We start from the raw sequence: 19407 nt of genomic DNA on the forward strand, positions 1-19407 counted from the left end.
ATGACAGGGGATTGGTCCACCTCCCGCACGTGGGGCGGGGGCGGCGGCTGGGGCAGTCGGGCGACAGGACCTGGCCATCCCCGGTCCACAGTTCGCAAGAGGCTCCGGAGGGCAAGCGCCAGCGGCCACCGGCAGGGAGACTGGCGGCCACCTCACGGGGCGCCCGCGCGCCGGCCCAGAGCCCGCCAGTCGGGGCGCAGCCCCGCCCCCGGGGCGCGTCCTTCCTGGGCACAGGGACTTCCTGCCGCTGTGGCTACGGCTCCGGGGGCGGGAAGGCGGCGGTGCCCCAGCCCGTTTGCCGGGGCCGCTCTGGCCGCTTTTCTTCCTTTCCGTGGTCCTCATCTCCCTCCCGCCGGCCTTCCTGAGCCACGAGCTCCAGGTCTTTGCGCCGAACGACCGCGGAAAAGATGGAGTTTTCGCTGGGGTTGGTGGCGTGGGGTTTCTCTGGTCTGCAGGTGGCAGTGTTGCGCCCTGTAGCCGCCCAGCCGCCCTCCTGCCCCGCCCTTCGTGCTTGAAAAAACTGCGCACGAAGCGGCGCCTGCTTTCTGCGCCCCTGCGGGCCAGGCTGGGTGGGACTGGATCCGCTCCCTTCCGTCGCGTCCCTGCTGAAAACCCACTGCCTTCAGAGGAAACCCCTTTGCTTTTCCAATTGCCTTTTCTTCTAAGGAGTTGCCTGGATTCCTCAGCAGCTAGTATTTCTCTTCTCTGAGTGGTCTTGTCATTGTCTTTCCCCAAGTTGTTTTGGGTTTTATGGACCTTTATTAATGTATTCTTCAGTTAACGCCAGTCACTCAACCTCACTGCAGAAAATTGAGAGGACGCATCAAATATAATAAAGAAAGTAATCTAAACCACCGTCCCATCACCCAGTGATGACCGTTAATAGTATTTTGTGATAAATTTCCTTAGAGGTTTTTCATGAAAAGAGTTGCTTTCTGAATATACAAAGGTTTATTTTTGCATCGTGCCTTCAACCCCCTTCTTCGTGTACAGTTTTGAAAATAGTTTTCATATTTGTAGTCATTTTACTGAAAAATAATGCAGACATATTGTACAATGTTGAAAGTTTTGTAAATCTTGGTTTCAAGATCTAATTACCTGTGATCCAAAGGCGGCCGCCGCAGTTCACCTCCAAGGGCAGGAGCTGCGGGGCAGGTTTGTCGCACTGCTTGATCCTCAGCGCCCGCCCAGAGGAGCACCTCGCGCTGGGTGGGTGCCCCATAAATGTTGGGAAAGTTTAAGAAATTTGCTTTTCTGCTCATTTTTCTTTATATATATAAAATCGATCTTTTCCTAGCCCTGGATTATGGTATAGCAACAGTTTTCTACATGATCTTTTTCCTTTGGCCCTCTGCAGTCAGCATTTGTCATGAACATTTCTTAAAAATCAGTTCTTCTGTCCTCTGCCAGGTCAGTTGACTTGCTGAAGGCCATTTGGCTTGTTGGTGACAGAGTCAGGACAGAGCCCAAGTCTCTCCAGTTTCAAGGCTCTTTCCTTCATTCCATAATAATCTCAGTGAGGCCGAAGTGACTAAGATGTCGTGCAGAATTGTCTTGGTAGAGATGGTGCATCTTTTATTGTTTGCACCATGTCTTCATCAGCTTCGATATATGGGGTATCTTTCCTGAAGGACCCTGCCTTGCAGCATAGTCAGTTCATGAAACTTAGATTCTGGAACGCATCCTAAGGTTTTTTGGTCCAGTCGTTAAGAGCTATAGTCAAGGGGCCGACCCGGTGGCGCAGCGGTTAAGTTCGCACGTTCCGCTTCTCGGTGGCCGGGGGCCGGGGTTCGCTGGTTCGGATCCCGGGTGCGGACATGGCACCGCTTGGCAAAAGCCACGCTGTGGTAGGCGTCCCATATATAAAGTAGAGGAAGATGGGCACGGATGTTAGCTCAGGGCCAGTCTTCCTCAGCGGAAAAAAACCAAAAAAACCCAGCTGTAGTCAACGTAGCTTGCTGCGTTGGATTATTGATTTGGGTCACGTAACGAGGGGTAGGGGGTATAAGGAAGAATACACTAAATATGAACTTGGGGACCCAATTACCAACATGCTACTGGAATTAGGAACACGGTCATTTGGCCGTAAGCAGTATGAATGAAGCAAGTCTGACCTGACTGCAATGGTCTTTCTCTCCCCAAGTCTAGCTAACGCTTCTGATGCTGCTTTCGCATGCCTCACATCACTGAAAAAAAGTCACATATTTCTTTCCAAAACAGTTTCATTTTAAACAATACTGGACACCAATAAACTCCTTTATATGGACCGCTTCTTTACCACAAAGACGTCGTTTGGTTGGACACACAGTTCTTCGCTAATTTTTTCTTCCTGTAGGGTCTTGCGGAGGGCCTTGGGCCGGGGCTCAAGACAACTGCCCTTCCAGTTCCAGCTCTACCAGCCCTAATGATTTCACTCTCTCAGTCACTTACCTTCTCTGGGCCTGCTGTTTCCTCAGTTTTAAGAAGAAGAGTCAGGCTAAGTTATTGGTTGAACAGGGAGGCGCATCCAGGAAAGGGTGTGGTGAGAGAGCCCCTGTTCCCAGTTAAGGGAACTCTTCTTTTCTCTCTTATGTATTGGAATCTTTTTCCAGGAAAGGTTTCTTTTACTTTAACAAAGACTTTGAAAGCTACTGACTGATCTACACGAGCTCCAAGATTTCCTCTGTGCTCAGTCTCCCAGATGTGAAAGGAAGGCTGGCGAGGAAGGAATTATAAATGTGAATAGACTTGGCCCTCTTCAGGAGTAGCAGACACTAAAAAGTCATCTGTAAGCTTAGGTCGCCGACACTGTCAAGCTACTAGACCAGCCCTTGTCTTAATCAAAGGATTATTGGAAAGAGAAACTTTTGTCTTTTTTAAAGCCAATGTATTTTTGCTCCCTTATTGAATAGAGTAGACTGTATCCTAACTGAATAGTTAGATAAGTGCACGGACCGCAGCATCACTGAAAAGCCACCTCTGTAGAAATTTGAGTCCCTTTCGTCAGTTCAGTGAGTGTCCCGTGATATATCTTTTCCAGACAGCAGATCGTAGTTTTCCCTGTGTGTGCTTCCTGATGGCATCTTGGGTTGTGTTATCTTGGCACAGGCCCCCTCTGTTTGCGTTGTCAGGATGTAGGCAAATGCTGTACTCCCCCTGAAATCAGGATTGCACGGCTTGTGCTCTTAACTGTTACAAAGTCGTGAGGCTAAGATTTACTGCGGATGTACTATGTGCCAGGCACTCTGCTAGGTCCTTTATATGGACGGTGGTCTCATTCAGGACAGAAACCTGATCAGGTAGGTTACTCTAATTCCCCCCTTTAACAGATGAGAAAGCAAACTGCTACTTAGAGAGGTCGCTGCTGAGGATGTCTGTGTAATATGAACCCTAGGATGACTCAAGGGACAGATTTCCCTTGAATCTCATTGCCGCCAACACTGCTGCTGGCCTTGAGAAAATGGTTTGTGTTGACCCACGGGGGACTGTAGTTTAGACAAGCGATCCTGTGGCACTCTTTGCTTTGGCTGTTAGAAAATTGGGGTCAAATTAGTGGCAGAACTTGTCTAGAAAAAATGTAGCTAAAATGATTCCAACAGAGTTTAAAGGCTTTATCAGCTGATGTGGATCACCTCTGAGCTGAAACAGAACTACACTGTTTCTAGGGAAAGGAGAAGACAGAGGGGCGTGACCGCCGGATTTCCCAGGTCGCAGTTTCTTTAGCTTCTACAAATGTTCGGTTGGAAGATTTGGGAATTTGTTCCACTTTTTCCTCTCTTGCTCGGATCCTTAGCGCAAGCTCATTCCAGCAGCTGTCAGAAGAGTTTTTGGAGAGCTGTTTTCGTTTCTCTTGTCTGTCAAGTTTTGGGAGTGGGGAGAGGTAACAAAAGAGTTGGGGGAAGTAAAAGAAGAGGAAAAAAGGTAAAGGAAGCACGGGGTTGAAGCAAGGACAACTGGGGTCTATTGTCATTATCTTCCAGTCCCTCCTCTTAGACAAGATGGACTGTTTTCATCACCAGCCGAATCCTTTCAGAGAAAAAACAAAATTACAGAGCTATGTAAGGTTCAGGAATTGAGTCGAGAAGGCCTCCACAGTGGGTTGGAGGAGCGGTTTGTTCTTTCGCCTCCTGTTCCTCAGTCGGAGCTTGGATCCTCTGTTTGAACAGGACAGGGACGCTGGCTCTGATGAGACGTGTGCTCTAGCCGGAATGTCTGTGTCTCCCCTGAAATCCAGATGTTGAAATCCTGATCCCCAGTGTGATGGTCTCAGGAGGTGGGGCCTTCAGAAGGTGATGAGGGCAGGCAGGTGGAGCCCTCAGGACTAGGATTAGTGCCCTTATCAAAGAGACCCCAGAGAGCTCTCTCATCCCTTCATCACCTGAGGACACAGCAAGAAGCCGACCTCCTGTGAACCAGGCAGCGGCCCTCCACACACGCCCAATCTGCTGGCACTTTGATCTTGGACTTCCCAGCCTCCGGAACTGTGAGAAATGCACGCTTGTTGTTTAAGCCGCTCAGTCTGTGGTATCCTGCCACAGCAGCCCGGACAGACCAAGGCGACGTGATTGGACGCACTTTGGTTAAAGATCTTTGTGTCTGTTTTCGTAAGCGGTATTAGTATTTGCTTTCCTTTGCCTGTAAGGTCTTTGTCTGGTTTTGGTATCAGGGCGATACTGGCCCCAGAGTTTGGAAGTGTTCCCTCTACTTCTATTTTCTGGAAGCGTTTGTGAAGTTTGCTTACTAATTCTTCTGTCCACATTTGGTAGGTTTTACCGGTAAAGTTACGGCAGCACCAGGGATTCATTGCGGGAAGTTTTCTTTTTTCTTTTCCTTTTATTAAGATTATGATCGTTTACAACCCTGTGAAATTTCAGTTGTACATTATTGTTAGTTGTGCTGTAGGTGCACCCCTTCACCCTTTGTGGCCTCCCCCCCACCCCCATTTCCCCTGGTAACCACCAATCAGTTCTCTTTGTCTATATGGTAACTTCCACCTGTGAGTGGAGTCATACAGACTTCCTCTTTCTCTGTCTGGCTTATTTCACTTAACATATTCACGATGCAATATAATCCTGTTTGAAGTTCACCTTTAGGAATGAAAAACCGCTAAGGAAACTTATCACAAACTATTCTTAACGGTCATGGCTGGGGAATGGGATTGTGGGTGATTAGCTGTCTTTCATTACAGTCTGTCTTCCAGGTTTTCTATACTCAGGGGGAGTGACTTCTACAATGAGAGAATATATTTTACCATATATGAAACCCAGGTCCACAAACCCAGGACAACCCAGGGAGAGACCATGACAAGACGATTCGGAGAAGCAGAAATACAAGATACTAAGGAACCTAGGCAGCTCCGCAGAAGAAAGGCCAACTGGAAAAGCAAAAGGGCCTTGTCCCCCAGAAGGCAATTTTCCGAAAGGAGCGCGCAGAAGGGAGCAGCCGGCCCGGGAGCGGCCCAGCCCGCGCAGACGCAGAAGGAAGCCGCCTTCTCCGCGGAGAAGGCTCTGCGCAGTTTTTTCAAGCACGAAGGGCGGGGCAGGAAGGCGGCTGGGCGGCTACAGGGCGCAACACTGCCACCTGCAGACCAGAGAAACCCCACGCCACCAACCCCAGCGAAAACTCCATCTTTTCCGCGGTCGTTCGGCGCAAAGACCTGGAGCTCGTGGCTCAGGAAGGCCGGCGGGAGGGAGATGAGGACCACGGAAAGGAAGAGAAGCGGCCAGAGCGGCCCCGGCAAACGGGCTGGGGCACCGCCGCCTTCCCGCCCCCGGCCCGGGCCCCGGCACCGTAGCCACAGCGGCAGGAAGTCCCTGTGCCCAGGAAGGACGCGCCCCGGGGGCGGGGCTGCGCCCCGACTGGCGGGCTCTGGGCCGGCGCGCGGGCGCCCCGTGAGGTGGCCGCCAGTCTCCCTGCCGGTGGCCGCTGGCGCTTGCCCTCCGGAGCCTCTTGCGAACTGTGGACCGGGGATGGCCAGGTCCTGTCGCCCGACTGCCCCAGCCGCCGCCCCCGCCCCCGCCCCCGCCCCACGTGCGGGAGCTGGACCAATCCCCTGTCATCCTCCTCCCGCCCACCCCCAGGCTGCGAACGCTCACTGGTGCCCGTCCCCTGGCACGCTCACTGTCCTCCTCTCAGCCCTCACTCCTCTGATCCCTCCCGGCGACCTCGGGGCCCACGAGGCTGACCCGGTCCACCGGAGCCTCTCCGTCCTCAAGGATGTTCTCCCCCTCCCCACCCGAGCATCCCCCAGCGCACGGTCATGCCCCGGGCATCAGGAAAGACCGCGCCCCTCCTGGATGCCCATTTCTAACATTCCGCTGTCTCATCACCTCAAGGCCATGCCCTGGTCGTCCAGCTCCCTCCCCCCAACGGCTCTGCACCCACAGCCTTCAGCCTCTTGGAAACCTCCGGCCCACCGACCCCACAGCCTTCCTCACCGTCCACTAGGCCCCTCCTTACCCAGCTTACCCAGGGCTATAAACCCTCCCCCTCAAACACACCTCTTTTGCTCCCTGCTCCCTCCTCCCTCCCCACTCCCTGCGTGTATCTGAGCAACTGAGCGTTTACGAAAAATCTTTAAAACCTTACTGAGTTGTTTTATCTTAAATCCATGACCCTGAGAGGATTGCTTCTCACTTTCACTCTCATCCTACCTACACTACTACATTCCTCACCAGGAACCCTCCTCCATTCCAATGAACCTCCCTTAATAATTCATTGCGAAAACAGAAGCAATCAGGTGGGACTTCTCAGAGCCTCCCAAACCCAATCGACCTGTTTCTGCCCTGGCATTCTCTGCTGCCTCTGCATACACGTTCCTGACTGCAACCAGCCCCTCACCTCTGCTCAGGATCCCATGTCTTCCACCTTGTCAGGGACTTTGCTCCTGCAATTGTCACTCCTCTCTCCTGAACCATCACCTGCTCCCTCTACATTGGAGCATTCCACGACAAAGGGAGAAAAACCCACCCCCTCCCCACGTCTTTCTGCAGCTACTGGCACATTATCTGTTGCCCTTCAAAGCAAAACTGCTTCAGCTTCTCCTGAGATGATTCACTCCTCAGCCCCCTTCAACAGACCTTTTCTCCCTATCCCTCCCCTGAAACTGGTCTTGTCAAGGCCACCATTAATATCCATATTGCATGATCCCACAGACACTTTTCTGTGCTCACCTTAAGTAACCTCCCGGGCGCCCTTGGCACATTTGACCATTCCATTCTTTATCACTCTATTTATTTTTATATTTTGTGGGGAGGGGTTATGTGACAACATATTCTCCTATTCTTGACAGGGCACACATTTCCACAGCATGCCCCTTTTGACCTAGATACAGTATGGGAAGTCTCAGGCCAAGATGAAAAACAAGCCAAAGAAAAGCGTGTCCATTCCAGTCACAGGGGGTAGAAGGCCCACGGAGGTAGTGGCAGGCAGAGGTAAGACAGCTCAGACAAGGGAGGTGTGTCAGGAAGTGAAGAGGAGCTCCAGGTAAAAGAGAGTTTCACTCCGCTCGCACTTGGGACTCACAGGAGTTCACTCTGCAGAATGACCCAGTAGCGTCTTTGGGCAGAGGGGTGGCTGGAATTTGGGAATTTAGCTTTCTGGAGCTGATCATGGTTCCTGCTAGGGTGCAGGTGAAGCTTCAGGAGGCTTCATTCCCCGAGGGAGGAATGTGGAAAGTGGCTGAGTCCAGAGCCAGGGGTTCCTGAAGGAAGCCTAAGCAGGCAAGGGGTTAGGTGGCCCTGCAGCTGAGGCTGTGGAGTGGATGGCCCTGCCCAGGGGCGGGATGGAGGATGAGACCCAGGTTCAGAGGGGGCTGCAGATGCCAGCAGAGTGAGCTGAGGCTGAGACAGCCTGGGGAGCACCAGGTCCTGACCAAGAGGGGAGAGACAAAAATGCAAGTTTCACCAGCCCCACCCGTGGGTGGTACAGGTCAACTTCACCAGCTGGACTTGGGAGAAGAGAGTCATCCTTCCCTCAGAGACCACCGAGGGCACTGCGAGCAACATAGGTGTGTCACAGATCCCCTTCCCACATTACCACGTAGACTTGTAAGCCACACATACCCTTCCCCATTTGGAAAGAAGTAGGGAGGTGAAGTGGGAACCTGAGACTGAGCATTTTCACTGAAACGGACTGAGGATTTGTATATGTGGACCATTCACACGATGGCATCCAGTCACGCTCACCAAATTAGAAGTAAATTCAGTGGTTTTTTCCCCCCTTACTATCCAGTTCAGAGAGTGGGCAATCATGATGAAGATCAGATCAGTCAGGGAGAATAAACCAAAGTGCCCGTGGGGTCCGAGGAGCACGAGTGAATCTAGGATCTCAGCACGCCATCCCCACCAGCTCCTCCTCTGCCCACTGTCTCATCAGTCCGTGTTCAAAGAGATTGGGGGGTGTTTGCCGCCTCCTCTCTTTACACGGGACAGCTTTAACATCCCATCAATGGACCCCTAAGACAGATCACAGAAAGAAGAGAGGCACAGACAGACAGACAGACAGACAGAGTAGAGTTACTGATGAGAGTGGTCACAGAGATGAGCAGGGCCTCCTCAAGGCCGTCCCTGCCCTCCACAAGCACTGCCAGGCTCCTTTCTCCTTTAACAATACAGGCCTTCACTTCAAGGCCTGAGTCCTGGAGCTGGACTTCAGAAAATGCTTCCAGAGCCAGAAAAGGAGCATGCAGGGACATGCAGAAAGCCAATGTTTTTTATTAGAAGAAGTAGGGTTGACTTTTTTTTCCCCCCTTCTTTTCCTTCCTTTCTTTTGAGGGTAACAATGCCAGTTTCCTCCCTAGAGTCAAGAGGCATGGGTGAGAATCTCAGTAGCTGCTGACAGACTCAGAAATATCTCCCAAGGTCTCTTGGTCACCCACTGGCTCCTATTCTTCAAGACAGACCCTCCTCATTTCTCCTAGACCTTGCGTGCCCTCGAGCACAGGCAATGGCTTTTGCCCTGAGAGAGTGAGTGGCAATCAAATGCTCCTGGCAAGGGGCGTGTCTCAGGTCTCCACTTCTAGGCAGTCGTTGGCTTCTTGAGTGTGTTTTCTATCGAGGAGAGCACATTGAATAATAGCAGCAACAACAATCAAACAGCAGAAACAATACCAGTTTTCACAGGCTCACTTTATGTGGAGCTATGTGACTTAGAAAACATTTATATACCCACTGCCTCATTTGGTTCTTGTAACTCAGAAAATTGTGCCTTCTACACCCCTTCATCTTAAGGAGACAGCAGTGCTCTGAGGCCCAGGAGCCTTTCAAATAGAAACCAGGAACTAGTCCCAAAGAAGCCACCACGGCTCTTGTGTCTCACCCCGGGGAGCTAAGGGGGCCAACTTGGAGGAATGGCTTGGTTCTCCCCCTGTCACAGTCATGCCCCACCTGGTATCCTTTCCTCATTGGGGCGCCCTCTCAGATCTAGTCCTATCCTTCCCCACTGGCCAAACAGAGGTTAAGGAGCTATGGAAAAACGGGACGTCCTTCACAAAGACCTTGAGTTCCGATAGTGCCTGGGCTGTGCACAGGTCGCTCTGGCAGAAATCTCTTTTGGATTGAACCCTGCTACTTTGCTGGAAAGCATACACCTCGGTTATTTGATGGTGGCCTGATACCGGTGGCCCTTGTGTAAGATCTTTGAAGACTTCACTCAGGCCTCTCCCTGCACTTCCAAAGCGCCCCACCCGAGCCCTGGGCCTTTGCATCCCCTTCATGGTGATCTGAGGACTAGAGACTCTGATATCTCACCTTTGCAGGGGCCAGAATCACAAGGGAGTTCTGTTCTTTCGCTCTATGGACCAGCCCCTCTGTTCGTCATCTGGAAGACCCCAAAGCACAGCCTCCTCGCCACAGATATGAAACATTGAGGCCAAACCTCTCCTAGCTTCTCATAGCTTTCTGTGCTTCTAGCGTCCTGAATCAAGTAACATCTTTGCAGCAGACATTCGGTGTGAATCTCAAGGCCACTCAAATGCCTTTGTCTCCAGCCCCTGCCATCACTCCAAACCCAAGCCCGTTACATCCGTTGCCCTCACCACAGGACTGCTGTGTCCTCCCCCAGCAGGACTCTCTTCCCTCTGATGCCGCCTTTGCCAAAGCTTCCCAATCCCTCCCCCCTCAATTTCACTCTATTCTGAGTTAACTCAATCTTGGACTCTCCCCAACACCACCCATTGGAGGCCTTTTACCTGGAAGATGTTGTATCTCTCAGTCCACACACATCTCCATGGGTCCCGGAGGTAAGAATGAGGGTGGGAAGAGGGGATGGAAGTCTCCCTGCAACTCCACTGCTGCTTTGAAACCCCCATTCCTCCCTCCTCAACTTGAAGAATCACCTGTGAGGCTTATCCCAACTCTTGATAACTCTGTCATCTACTCAACAGTTCTCCCGACAGTGAGGGATTTCTGGAACCTGCATCCTGATGTTTTTCTCTCTCATTGTTGGGGACAGAAAATAACATACCCTGAAAAGCACATGGCCATCTGCTTCTATTACCCCGTGTCTTTGATTCCTTCCAAGCCAAGCTTCTTGAAAGTGTAAACTGCAACAGCATACTTATTTGGGTACCTTTCGATTCCCCCTCAATATGCCCCCATCCATGGACCATCCCCTTGCTAAATTCTCCAACGGGCTCCATGTTGCCAAACCCAAAGTACCCGATGCTGTCTTGGCCACAGTTAACATTCCTTTTTTTCAAAATGCTCTCCTTTCTCAGCGTCTGTGACAGCAGCCCCTCTTGGCTTTCCTCCTACCTCTCAGACCACTACTTCCAAGTCTCCTCATTGGTCCTTTTTCTTTGATCCCCTGCTAAATCTTGTTTCTTCCTGGTTTCCAACCTCTGCCCAGTGCTCTTCTCACTCAGCACAAGATCCGTGGGTGACCACATCACCACCCAGAACTGTCCCCCATCTGACTTGTTTTCATCTGTATCCCCTTGTATGGTGACAGCTTTTCTCATCACCACGTCTGCCTAAGAAATCTCAGCTGGGCCCCAGGGCCTCCCCATAGGCTGAGACCTATGGGGCATCTCTACTCAGATGTCCCACAAACCCTGCAAATATGCAGGTGACGCCAAACCTTTGACCCCTGTCTCATGGATGGGCACTGCCATCCACCCGATTCCTTAAACCAAACCCCTGGGGATGCTGCTAGGTGTGCTTTCCACCACCCTGTGACTCCCTGGACCTGCTCTGGAAAAGGCTAAACCATGATCTTCATGTTGCCACAGATGTGCATAAAGTCCCCTGTGAGGGCTCGTTCTTGGCAGACACACTCTGAACACATCCTGAGCAGAGACGTGTGCACCGGTTTGGGTGGGCCCCTCACAGGAACTCCAAGGAGAACCTGGGCCCTGCAATATACCTGAGAGAGGGAAATCCTCATCTTCTGTAAGAACTCAACAAATAATGTCTAAACTCAATGAATCCAGACATAGCAGTATAAGCCCATTATTTGGGAATATGGAGATGCATATCCAGAAGAAATCGCTGAAAGAGAAAGTTTGGGGAGGCGGAGGAAAGTCCATGGGTGTGCATGATACAAGGGATTGCTGAATTTTATTTTTCATCATAAATATCCTGGTCCTATATGGTCTTTTATCTGAGTGTGAATTACTTTGATAACATAAATTATAATAAAAAGTTAAAAAATGCAACTCAACAAACTTAGCAGATAAGCCTGACGGCAGATCCTTCTGCATCAACCGATACAAATCTAGTCGTCTGTAATTTTCAAAGAAATGTTGTGACGTGTCTCATGGCATCACCTAGACAATGCTTTACAAATTTTAAAGTAAGCACAATGGCTGGACGAGAAATAAAAACTTAGATGTTTCATTAGCAAATACTAATGGGTTTTAACTTCAAAATTTTGATTTCAGGAACGTGGAGAACAGCAAGTACAGTGTCAGTCTTAAAACACACATTCGCGTTGTCATATTTTTTCCTTTCCTAAGATATCTGCCAAGCACAGCAGGTAATGATGCAAACCTGCTCTCCTTGTAAAGAGAAGTCTCAAATCTCCGATTTTAGGTTTCCCCCTAGAAGGAAGGTTCTGTTTCCACAGCTGCAATCTAGCCTTTCATAGAAGTTTTCCAGTAATGTTCATGCCGGGGCCACGTTCCAGACCCACTAATTCAGACTTTCTGGGGATGGTGCGCCACCTTTTTTTTTTTTTTTTTTTTTTCTTTGAGGAAGATCAGCCCAGAGCTAACATCCAACACCAATCCTCCTCTTCCTGCTGAGGAAGACTGGCCCTGAGCTAACATCCATGCCCATCTTCCTCTACTTTATATGTGGGACGCCTGCCGCCGCACGGCTTGATAAGCGGTGTGTAGGTCGCACCCCGGGATCTGAACCAGCAAACCCTGGGCTGCGGAAGCGGAGGGAGCAAATTTAACCGCTATGCCATCCGGCCGGCCCCCATCATCTTCTTTTAAAACCGCTCCAGGGGAGATGTGATGCCGCGCGAGGTTGAGAAGCATAAGCACACGCTGTGTTTCACCTCCCTTGGTTTTAAATAGAATTTTGGACTTTAGAGCCATGTTTGTCATTTCTGGATTAAAAAAAAATTAATATGTATCTTCTCTTTTGAGAGCTATTTTTGACATGTTTACTTTATTTTACAGCCATGTTTAGAACAATTTCAAGGACTCAGGAGTGTGTTTATGCCCCAACGTCCCCTTCCTTACGTGACCCCCCAGGCAGGTGGAGGGGAGGGAGAAGGGCCTTGGAAAGGTGGCTGGAGTTCCATTGTCTTGGTCACTGCTCTGTTGCGCATCCCCACCCGGTCACTGAGCTCGGGCAGGGTTCCCTATAGGGGGACGAGACCCCTCACCACTCTACATGTCTTCCTGTGACCAGAGGTTGAAGCTAAGGGCTCAGGGAAACTGAGCCGGGTCCAGGGGATTCGTGGAGAACAGAAAAACACCTGAGTGGCATTTCAGACCCAGGGTGGATTCCCTCAGCCATGGAATTGCGAGTCAACCATTATGTTCACCCAAAGGGCGCCTGCACATGAACACACAGAGAAACACGCACACATGTGTGCACTCATCAGCACTCCTTCTACCCTGATGTGTACAGTGACTCTGTCTGGCGGGAGCATCTAGTACACTTGGAGGAGGCAGGTGATGATGGGTCACGTAGGCAGGACCCAGAACATGGAACGAGGGGGGGGGGGATTCCTTAGTGCTATATAAGCAACGACGTACCTTTTCCTGGATGACTTCCGTGGATATTTGTATTACATTTGCTAAACAGCTCTACTGAAGTATAACTTACATACCACAAAATTCACCCAGTTCAAGGGTCCAATGCAGTGACTTCTAGTAAATTTACAGAGATCCGCAACCATCACCACAACCCAGTTTTCGAACATTTCCGTCACCCCAAAAAGATCCCGTATACCCATTAGCAGTGAATCCCCATTATCACCTCCAGACTCTGGCACCTCTAATCTAATTTCTGTCTCTACAGATTTGCCCTTTCTTTGCATTTCATATAAACTGACTCATGCAATAAGTGGCCTTTTGTGTCTGGGTTCTTTCACGTAGCATCATGCTTTGGAGGCTCACCCAAGTGGTAGCAGAAATCAGAAGTTTGCCCTTTTTATGGATCAATGGTATTCTACTCTATGGGAATACCACATTTTGTTTATCCATTCACCAGTCGACAGACTTTTAGATTGTTTCCACTTTTGGGCGATTACGAACAATGCTGCTGTGAACATCTGAACACAAGTCTTTGCGTGGACATAGGTTTCATTTCTAACTTCTCCATGTTTTCATTTCTTTGTCTTGCATATTGGCACTGGCTAGAACCTTCAGTCAATGTTGGGTAGCCGTGGGGGAAGCAGACATCCTTGCCTTGGTCTGGATCTTATAAGGGGAAAGCATCCATTCTTTCACTAATAAATATGATGTGATGGGAGCAGCAGGTTTCTTGTAGATGTCCTTCATCAGATTGAGGACATTCCCTTCTATCTCTAGTTGGTTGAGCATTTCTTAAATCATGACCGGGTCTTGAATTTTGTCAGATGCTTTTTCTTTGTCTGTCAAGACAATCGGATGGTTTCTGTCCCTTGCTATATTAATGTGGTGTATTACCTTAATTGAATTTGAATGTTAAGCCAATATTGCAACCGTGGGGTAAATCTCGCCTGGTTGTGTTGCATACCCCTTTGTAAATGTTGCTGGACTGGGTTTGCTAATATTTTGTTGAGGATTTATGTATCGATATTCACGATGGATGTCGGTCTATAGTTTTCTTGTGATGTCATGTCTGGCTTTGGTAGCAGAGAAATATTGTTCTCATAGGATGAGTTAGGAAATGTTCCCTCCTCCTCTCTATTCGGCAAGAGTCTGTGACGGATGGGTATTATTTCTTCTCTGAACGTTTGATAGAATTCACCAATGGAGCCAGCTGGCCCCGGGCTTTCCTTTGTGGGAAGGTTTTTAATTTAATAATTTGACTTCTTTACTTGCAATAGGTACCTTCTGATTTTTCTATCTGGGCATTACATTTTAAGCCCACTCTCTCCCAATATTTTCTTGCTTCCTGGCGCCTCTGGCTCAGTCTCTGGTCTAGAATTTGACCTGCTGGACACCACCAGACTCCGGCTCCTGGTCTATAACTTGGGACAGTATGCTGTCTCAGATGTGACCCCAGGTCTCCTCCTACACCCCATACACGGGAGTGGGGACAAAGACTTTGAGATGGGGAAGGGGTGGTGCCGCTGACTCCCTCAGTTACACCCGCCCACCCATATCCATGCGCTCTCCTGGAGTCCATGGGTAACTCTGCAGTTAGGACCTCCCTCAGCAAGCCCCCAGTGTCCACTTCACCCCACCATGATCCTTTTTTCACTCCTCTCATCTCCCAGCAACCGAGACGCACAGGGGATCAATGATGGGCTCTCCACCATACCTATGGGTGTCAGATCTCTCTCTGATTAAAGGCTCAACTCCCAAGGCCAGGGGTGGGCTCTACAGCTCCTCCTCACTTCCCCGCCCCAACAGCCAGCCTAGCATGGAGTGGGGGAGGTAAGGGGAGACAATGCCAACCTTCATGAGTGGCTAGACTGTGGTTGGCAGGATTGACCGGGTGTGGCTGCTGGAGTGAGGCCATCACTTTATGACTTCTGTGAACTCTGCCAGGTGGGGATATTATCCTTGCCCCAGTGCACTGTGGGGAGGATCCGATGATGTACGTTACCAAGGCTATGTGGTGCCAGCAGTGAATCTTCCACTGAAGTCACCAGCTCTTCATGCTTCACCCCCAGCCTTGAAGGGGTTACGGTGCGGTGAATGGTTAAGAGCGGGGGCTCTGAATCCAGTCGGCCTAGGTTTGTGTGCCACACCCCTCTTATTGCCTGTGTGACCCTGAGCAAGTCCCCTAACTGCTCTATACTCTGCTTTCCCACTTCATAAATGGGGATCGAATCTTGCTAAATGATGGGTCTGTGGGAGAGGATTAAATAAGCTGATCTACGGACACAGGTAGAACATTGTCTGACATCTAGTAAACAACCAATAAACACGAAACGCCGTGTTACCCCTTCTAAACACACTGCAGATGACCAGTCCGAATTTAGGCCTTTGAGTTTCAAGAAAGAAAAGCCCTGCTTTACTTACCTTCTCCCCTCCAGCTGGGAGACAAGCCTGGCAGGGTCAGTTAAGCTCCCAAGCTCTCTGATGAGATGACAAGTTCAGAATCTAATAAACGTACCTGTTCTCAAGCCACTTCTGTCTGCAGAAGACGTGTAGATTTTTTGCAGCAACACAGCTCTGGGGACTACATGAAGACACAGACTAACGGAAAGCAGAGTTTATTTTCAGTTCAGAAGAACTGCATGGTCACTTCCTGGGTACACATCATTGGATTCTGTGGAGGGAAAAGGTAGATTTAATCATTCGTGCCTCCTGAAATGAAAAGGCACATGTCTAAATCCAAATACGACTGTCAAATAACTCAGTGACACTCTGGTTCTCACGCGGCAGGCATGAAACTACTGTTTGCCTGCACCAGCCCAGGGATACCAGGCAACGAGGAATGGCCCCGGGAGTCTGCGTGCCAGGGGCACCAGCACCATCTGGCAGGACCTCCTACTGTGGGCAGCAGACTCTGCTTCCAACTCTCCATGGGCAGAAGGGCTCTCTTCCATTTGCTCTGCCTGGGTGACCTGAAGGCTGGTTTCGCTGCAGGGCCACAAACAGTGGCTTGATGGTATTCTCTGTTGCCCTCCCTCCTCCCCTGTTCCAAATGCGCACGGTTTAGAGCTCCTCTTGGTTCACTCTGATCTACTGCTCTGGGATTTAAATGTAGTGATCTCAGATCTAACAAAGGACAAAACAATATGGATGAACAAACCTGAATTCTAAAGTTAGTTTCCTTTCACACGTGTATTTATTTGGTATCGACGACGAGGTAACCCATCAGAAATTCCCTCAAGGGGGAAGACTACTCGATGTTAAGGAGCAGGGAAACAGCTACATTTAAGCTCGTCATACTCATAATAGCTTATACAAACCATACGATACAAATGGCGAACCCCCAAGTTCTAGCTCCACGTCCTTTTCCCACACTTTGTTTAGCCTCAGATCTTGGAAACTGGATCTAAGTTTAGTGCCCGTGCATTCCACCAAACCTAGTGCTGCTTCTTGGAAGCAGTCAATAAAATGGCACAAAAGCACACACACAGCAACAAGGCATTCTCAGTACAGAGGCAGTTTCTATCCTATTGACACAAAGTAAGGAGGAAAGACAGAGATTCAGGGTGTGAAAGTGACAACATGCATCATGGGAGCCATATTACAGGAGTTAAGGACCACTCGTTTGCAGTCTCCCTTGCCATAGAATGCCCCAGAGTGATCCAGAAATTCCAGGCAGGAAAGATGAGGACCTTCCTGGGATCAAATCAAGGCTCGTGCTGACAGGATTTCCAGTCATAACTCTGGTCTTGTCACTCCTCCAACTATTGCTTACTCTTTGGTCCCCAAAAGCAATCCACGCCCAGGATCTGGCAACACCAGCATCCACGTCTGAATCCATTCAGATCTCCATCACATGAGGATGAGAGTCTCAGTTTTCTTTTAACCACTGTTTTAGGAGCCTCTGAAACATTCTTTTGCTTTCCTGCCGCATCTCCAGTTGGAGCTTCTCCTCTCTCTCCTGCTGTTGGAGCACCCCTTCCGGCAGAAGACCGGGCCGGTTGGTACCCAGGCTGAGGGTCAAGCCACTGAGGCCCTGTACTAGCGTTTCCCAGGAGGAAGGATGTGGGGCCCCCTTCCTCTCCGCAGGCATCCCAGAAACACTCGGCCTACGGCTCTGGCAGTATCGACATTCACACCGGAATCTATTCTGAACTCTACCATCTGAGGAAGAGACTCTGGCTTCCCTTTCAACCTGATAAGGTGCCACGTGATCGAGGTGTCTCCGTCTCATGTGCCCGAGGAATGTTTTCTTCCCCTGAGGGGATGCTGACCTTTTCCACCGCCTCTCTTGCAGGATTTCCTCATCTCTGTACCGCTCCTGGAGCAGCCCCTCTGGTAGAGGGGCAGAGTAGTTGGTGCTAGGATGGGGGTTCAGGTCACTGATGCCCATCATTAGCAATCCTGAGAAGGAAGGATGAGAGGCTGCTGTGACTTCCCTGGATGTCTCTTCAGAGGTCATCAGGGAAGATTCAGAAATCAACGTTGAGTTACGCTTCTGGAGGGGATCCATGGAGGTCTAGTCTGTGCTCGAAGCTCCAGCTGGCCCTGGGGTCTGGAGAGGAAGGTGAAGACGAAGGTTCTCGAAGAACTAGAAGGTAGCAGGGAACGTGGGGAGCCAGAAGAACCCAGACTGCAACACACAGTGACAAGAGAAGAAAGAAAATCCATTCCATTATTATTCATCTTACCCAACCTTTCTGTCCCTCTGTTTCCCATCTGTAAAATGGGGATAATAATGAGACCTATTTCCTAGCATTGTCCTGCAGGTTAAATGAGATAATTACATCTCAAGAGCTCAGAATACTTCTGGCATATGATTATAGGGGTTTATTATATATCATATAATATATATTATTATTACAAGGGTTTCAGAAATGAGATCAATTATTGCACCCATATGACACAATGCAAAACGATGCGCTGGCAGTCAATCACGTTAATGCCCTGCTGACTTTTTACAAATTATTCTGAAGCATAATTTAAAGAACAATCAGTGTGTGACTAACACGTCCTCTTCTCATAAGCATTCCTATACTTGCAAAAAGTAGACATTTACTAAATTGTAAGCGTTTGCACCATGGTGACACACCCTTTTAAATTTTCCCTCATCCTCACTGACTTTTCACCCAGTTAAAAAGGCTGCTCGAGCCTATAGAAAACATCTCAAAATTCCCAGTAAGTATAAATAAGATTTTACTAAAAAGTAGGAACAGAAACCAACGAGATTTCTAACAGGAAAAAAAAAAATGGAGAGAAACTCAATTAAGCCAAAAGCTGGTTCTTTGAAATGATCAATAAAATTGATAAACCTCTAGCAGGACTGATGAAGACGAAAAAGAGAGAGAAGAAGCAAGTTACCAATTGCAGGTATGAAAGAGGAGATCTCACTGTAGACCCAGCAAATATGAAAAGGACAAAAATATGGTAACACTACATTCAACTTAACATATATAAATGCAACCACTTAGAAGAAACGGATCCACGACTCAAAACCCATAAAGTACCAAGATGCGCCCAAGGTGAAATAGTGTACAAAGTCCCACATCTTCTACATAATGTGAATCAGTAGTTGAAAACCTTTGGGGAAAAAACCCAGGTGGTAGCACTGGTGAATCCTACCAAATATTGAGAGGAAGAAACCCCCACAAATTCTACACAATTTCCTCCAGAAAACAGAGGTGGAGGGAACGCCTGCAACTGATTTTATGAGGCTAGCATTTCACTGGTCCCAGAAAAAGAAAACTCCAGACCAATATTCTTTCTTGTCACAAGCACAAAATTCCTCAACAAAATACTAGCCTCGAATCCACCAATATACGAAAAGAATAATACACCTTGATCAAGTGGGGTTAACTTTGGAACGCAACGGTGGGTCAATTACTGAAAATCAACCAATGCAACCCACAGGTTAAGAAGAGAACTGATTAATCAATCAATGTAATCCACAGATTAATATAACAGATTAAGAAGAAAAATGATAGACAGATTCAATGCTATTCTCACCAAAGTCCCACTGGCATTTTTTACAGAAATAGAAAAACAATCCTAAAATTCATACGGAATAACAAAAGACCCAGAATGGCCAAGGCAACTCTGAGAAAGAAGAACCAAGCTGGAGGCATCAAACTTCCTCATTTCAAACTTTATTACAAAGCTACAGTAAGTAAAACAGTATGGCACTGGCATAAAGACAGACGTATAGACCTATGATACAG

At 49.0% G+C, this 19407-nt stretch overlaps 2 protein-coding genes across 38 annotated transcripts in view; one reads left to right on the forward strand and one right to left on the reverse strand.

The window, feature by feature from the left end:
- The window catches only part of LOC106828185 (protein FAM156A/FAM156B), an 85853-nt gene extending 69650 nt beyond the window's left edge, over window positions 1-16203 (forward strand). The window contains exon 4 of the mRNA XM_070501877.1: window positions 15980-16203. Within this exon, the coding sequence (XP_070357978.1) occupies window positions 15980-16203 (224 nt within the window). The remainder of the gene's footprint in view (window positions 1-15979) is intronic.
- Window positions 1-19407, reverse strand: part of FAM156A (family with sequence similarity 156 member A) — an 85852-nt gene that overhangs the window by 5249 nt on the left and 61196 nt on the right. For 25 of the 37 annotated variants that reach the window (XM_070501851.1, XM_070501844.1, XM_070501849.1 and 22 more), the window contains one exon: window positions 16352-17822. The exons of 1 other annotated variant lie outside the window; for it this stretch is intronic. In XM_070501851.1, the coding sequence (XP_070357952.1) occupies window positions 17061-17702 (642 nt within the window). In that variant the 5' untranslated portion in view covers window positions 17703-17822 and the 3' untranslated portion in view covers window positions 16352-17060. Of the gene's footprint in view, window positions 1-64; window positions 4840-11515; window positions 15864-15994; window positions 17823-19407 lie in introns of those variants that run through there. 11 more of the 37 variants (XR_011499568.1, XR_011499566.1, XR_011499571.1 and 8 more) reach the window with 9 other exon arrangements.

The sequence above is a fragment of the Equus asinus genome, chromosome X, assembly GCF_041296235.1.
Source record: "Equus asinus isolate D_3611 breed Donkey chromosome X, EquAss-T2T_v2, whole genome shotgun sequence".
NCBI classification, from domain to species: domain Eukaryota; kingdom Metazoa; phylum Chordata; class Mammalia; order Perissodactyla; family Equidae; genus Equus; species Equus asinus.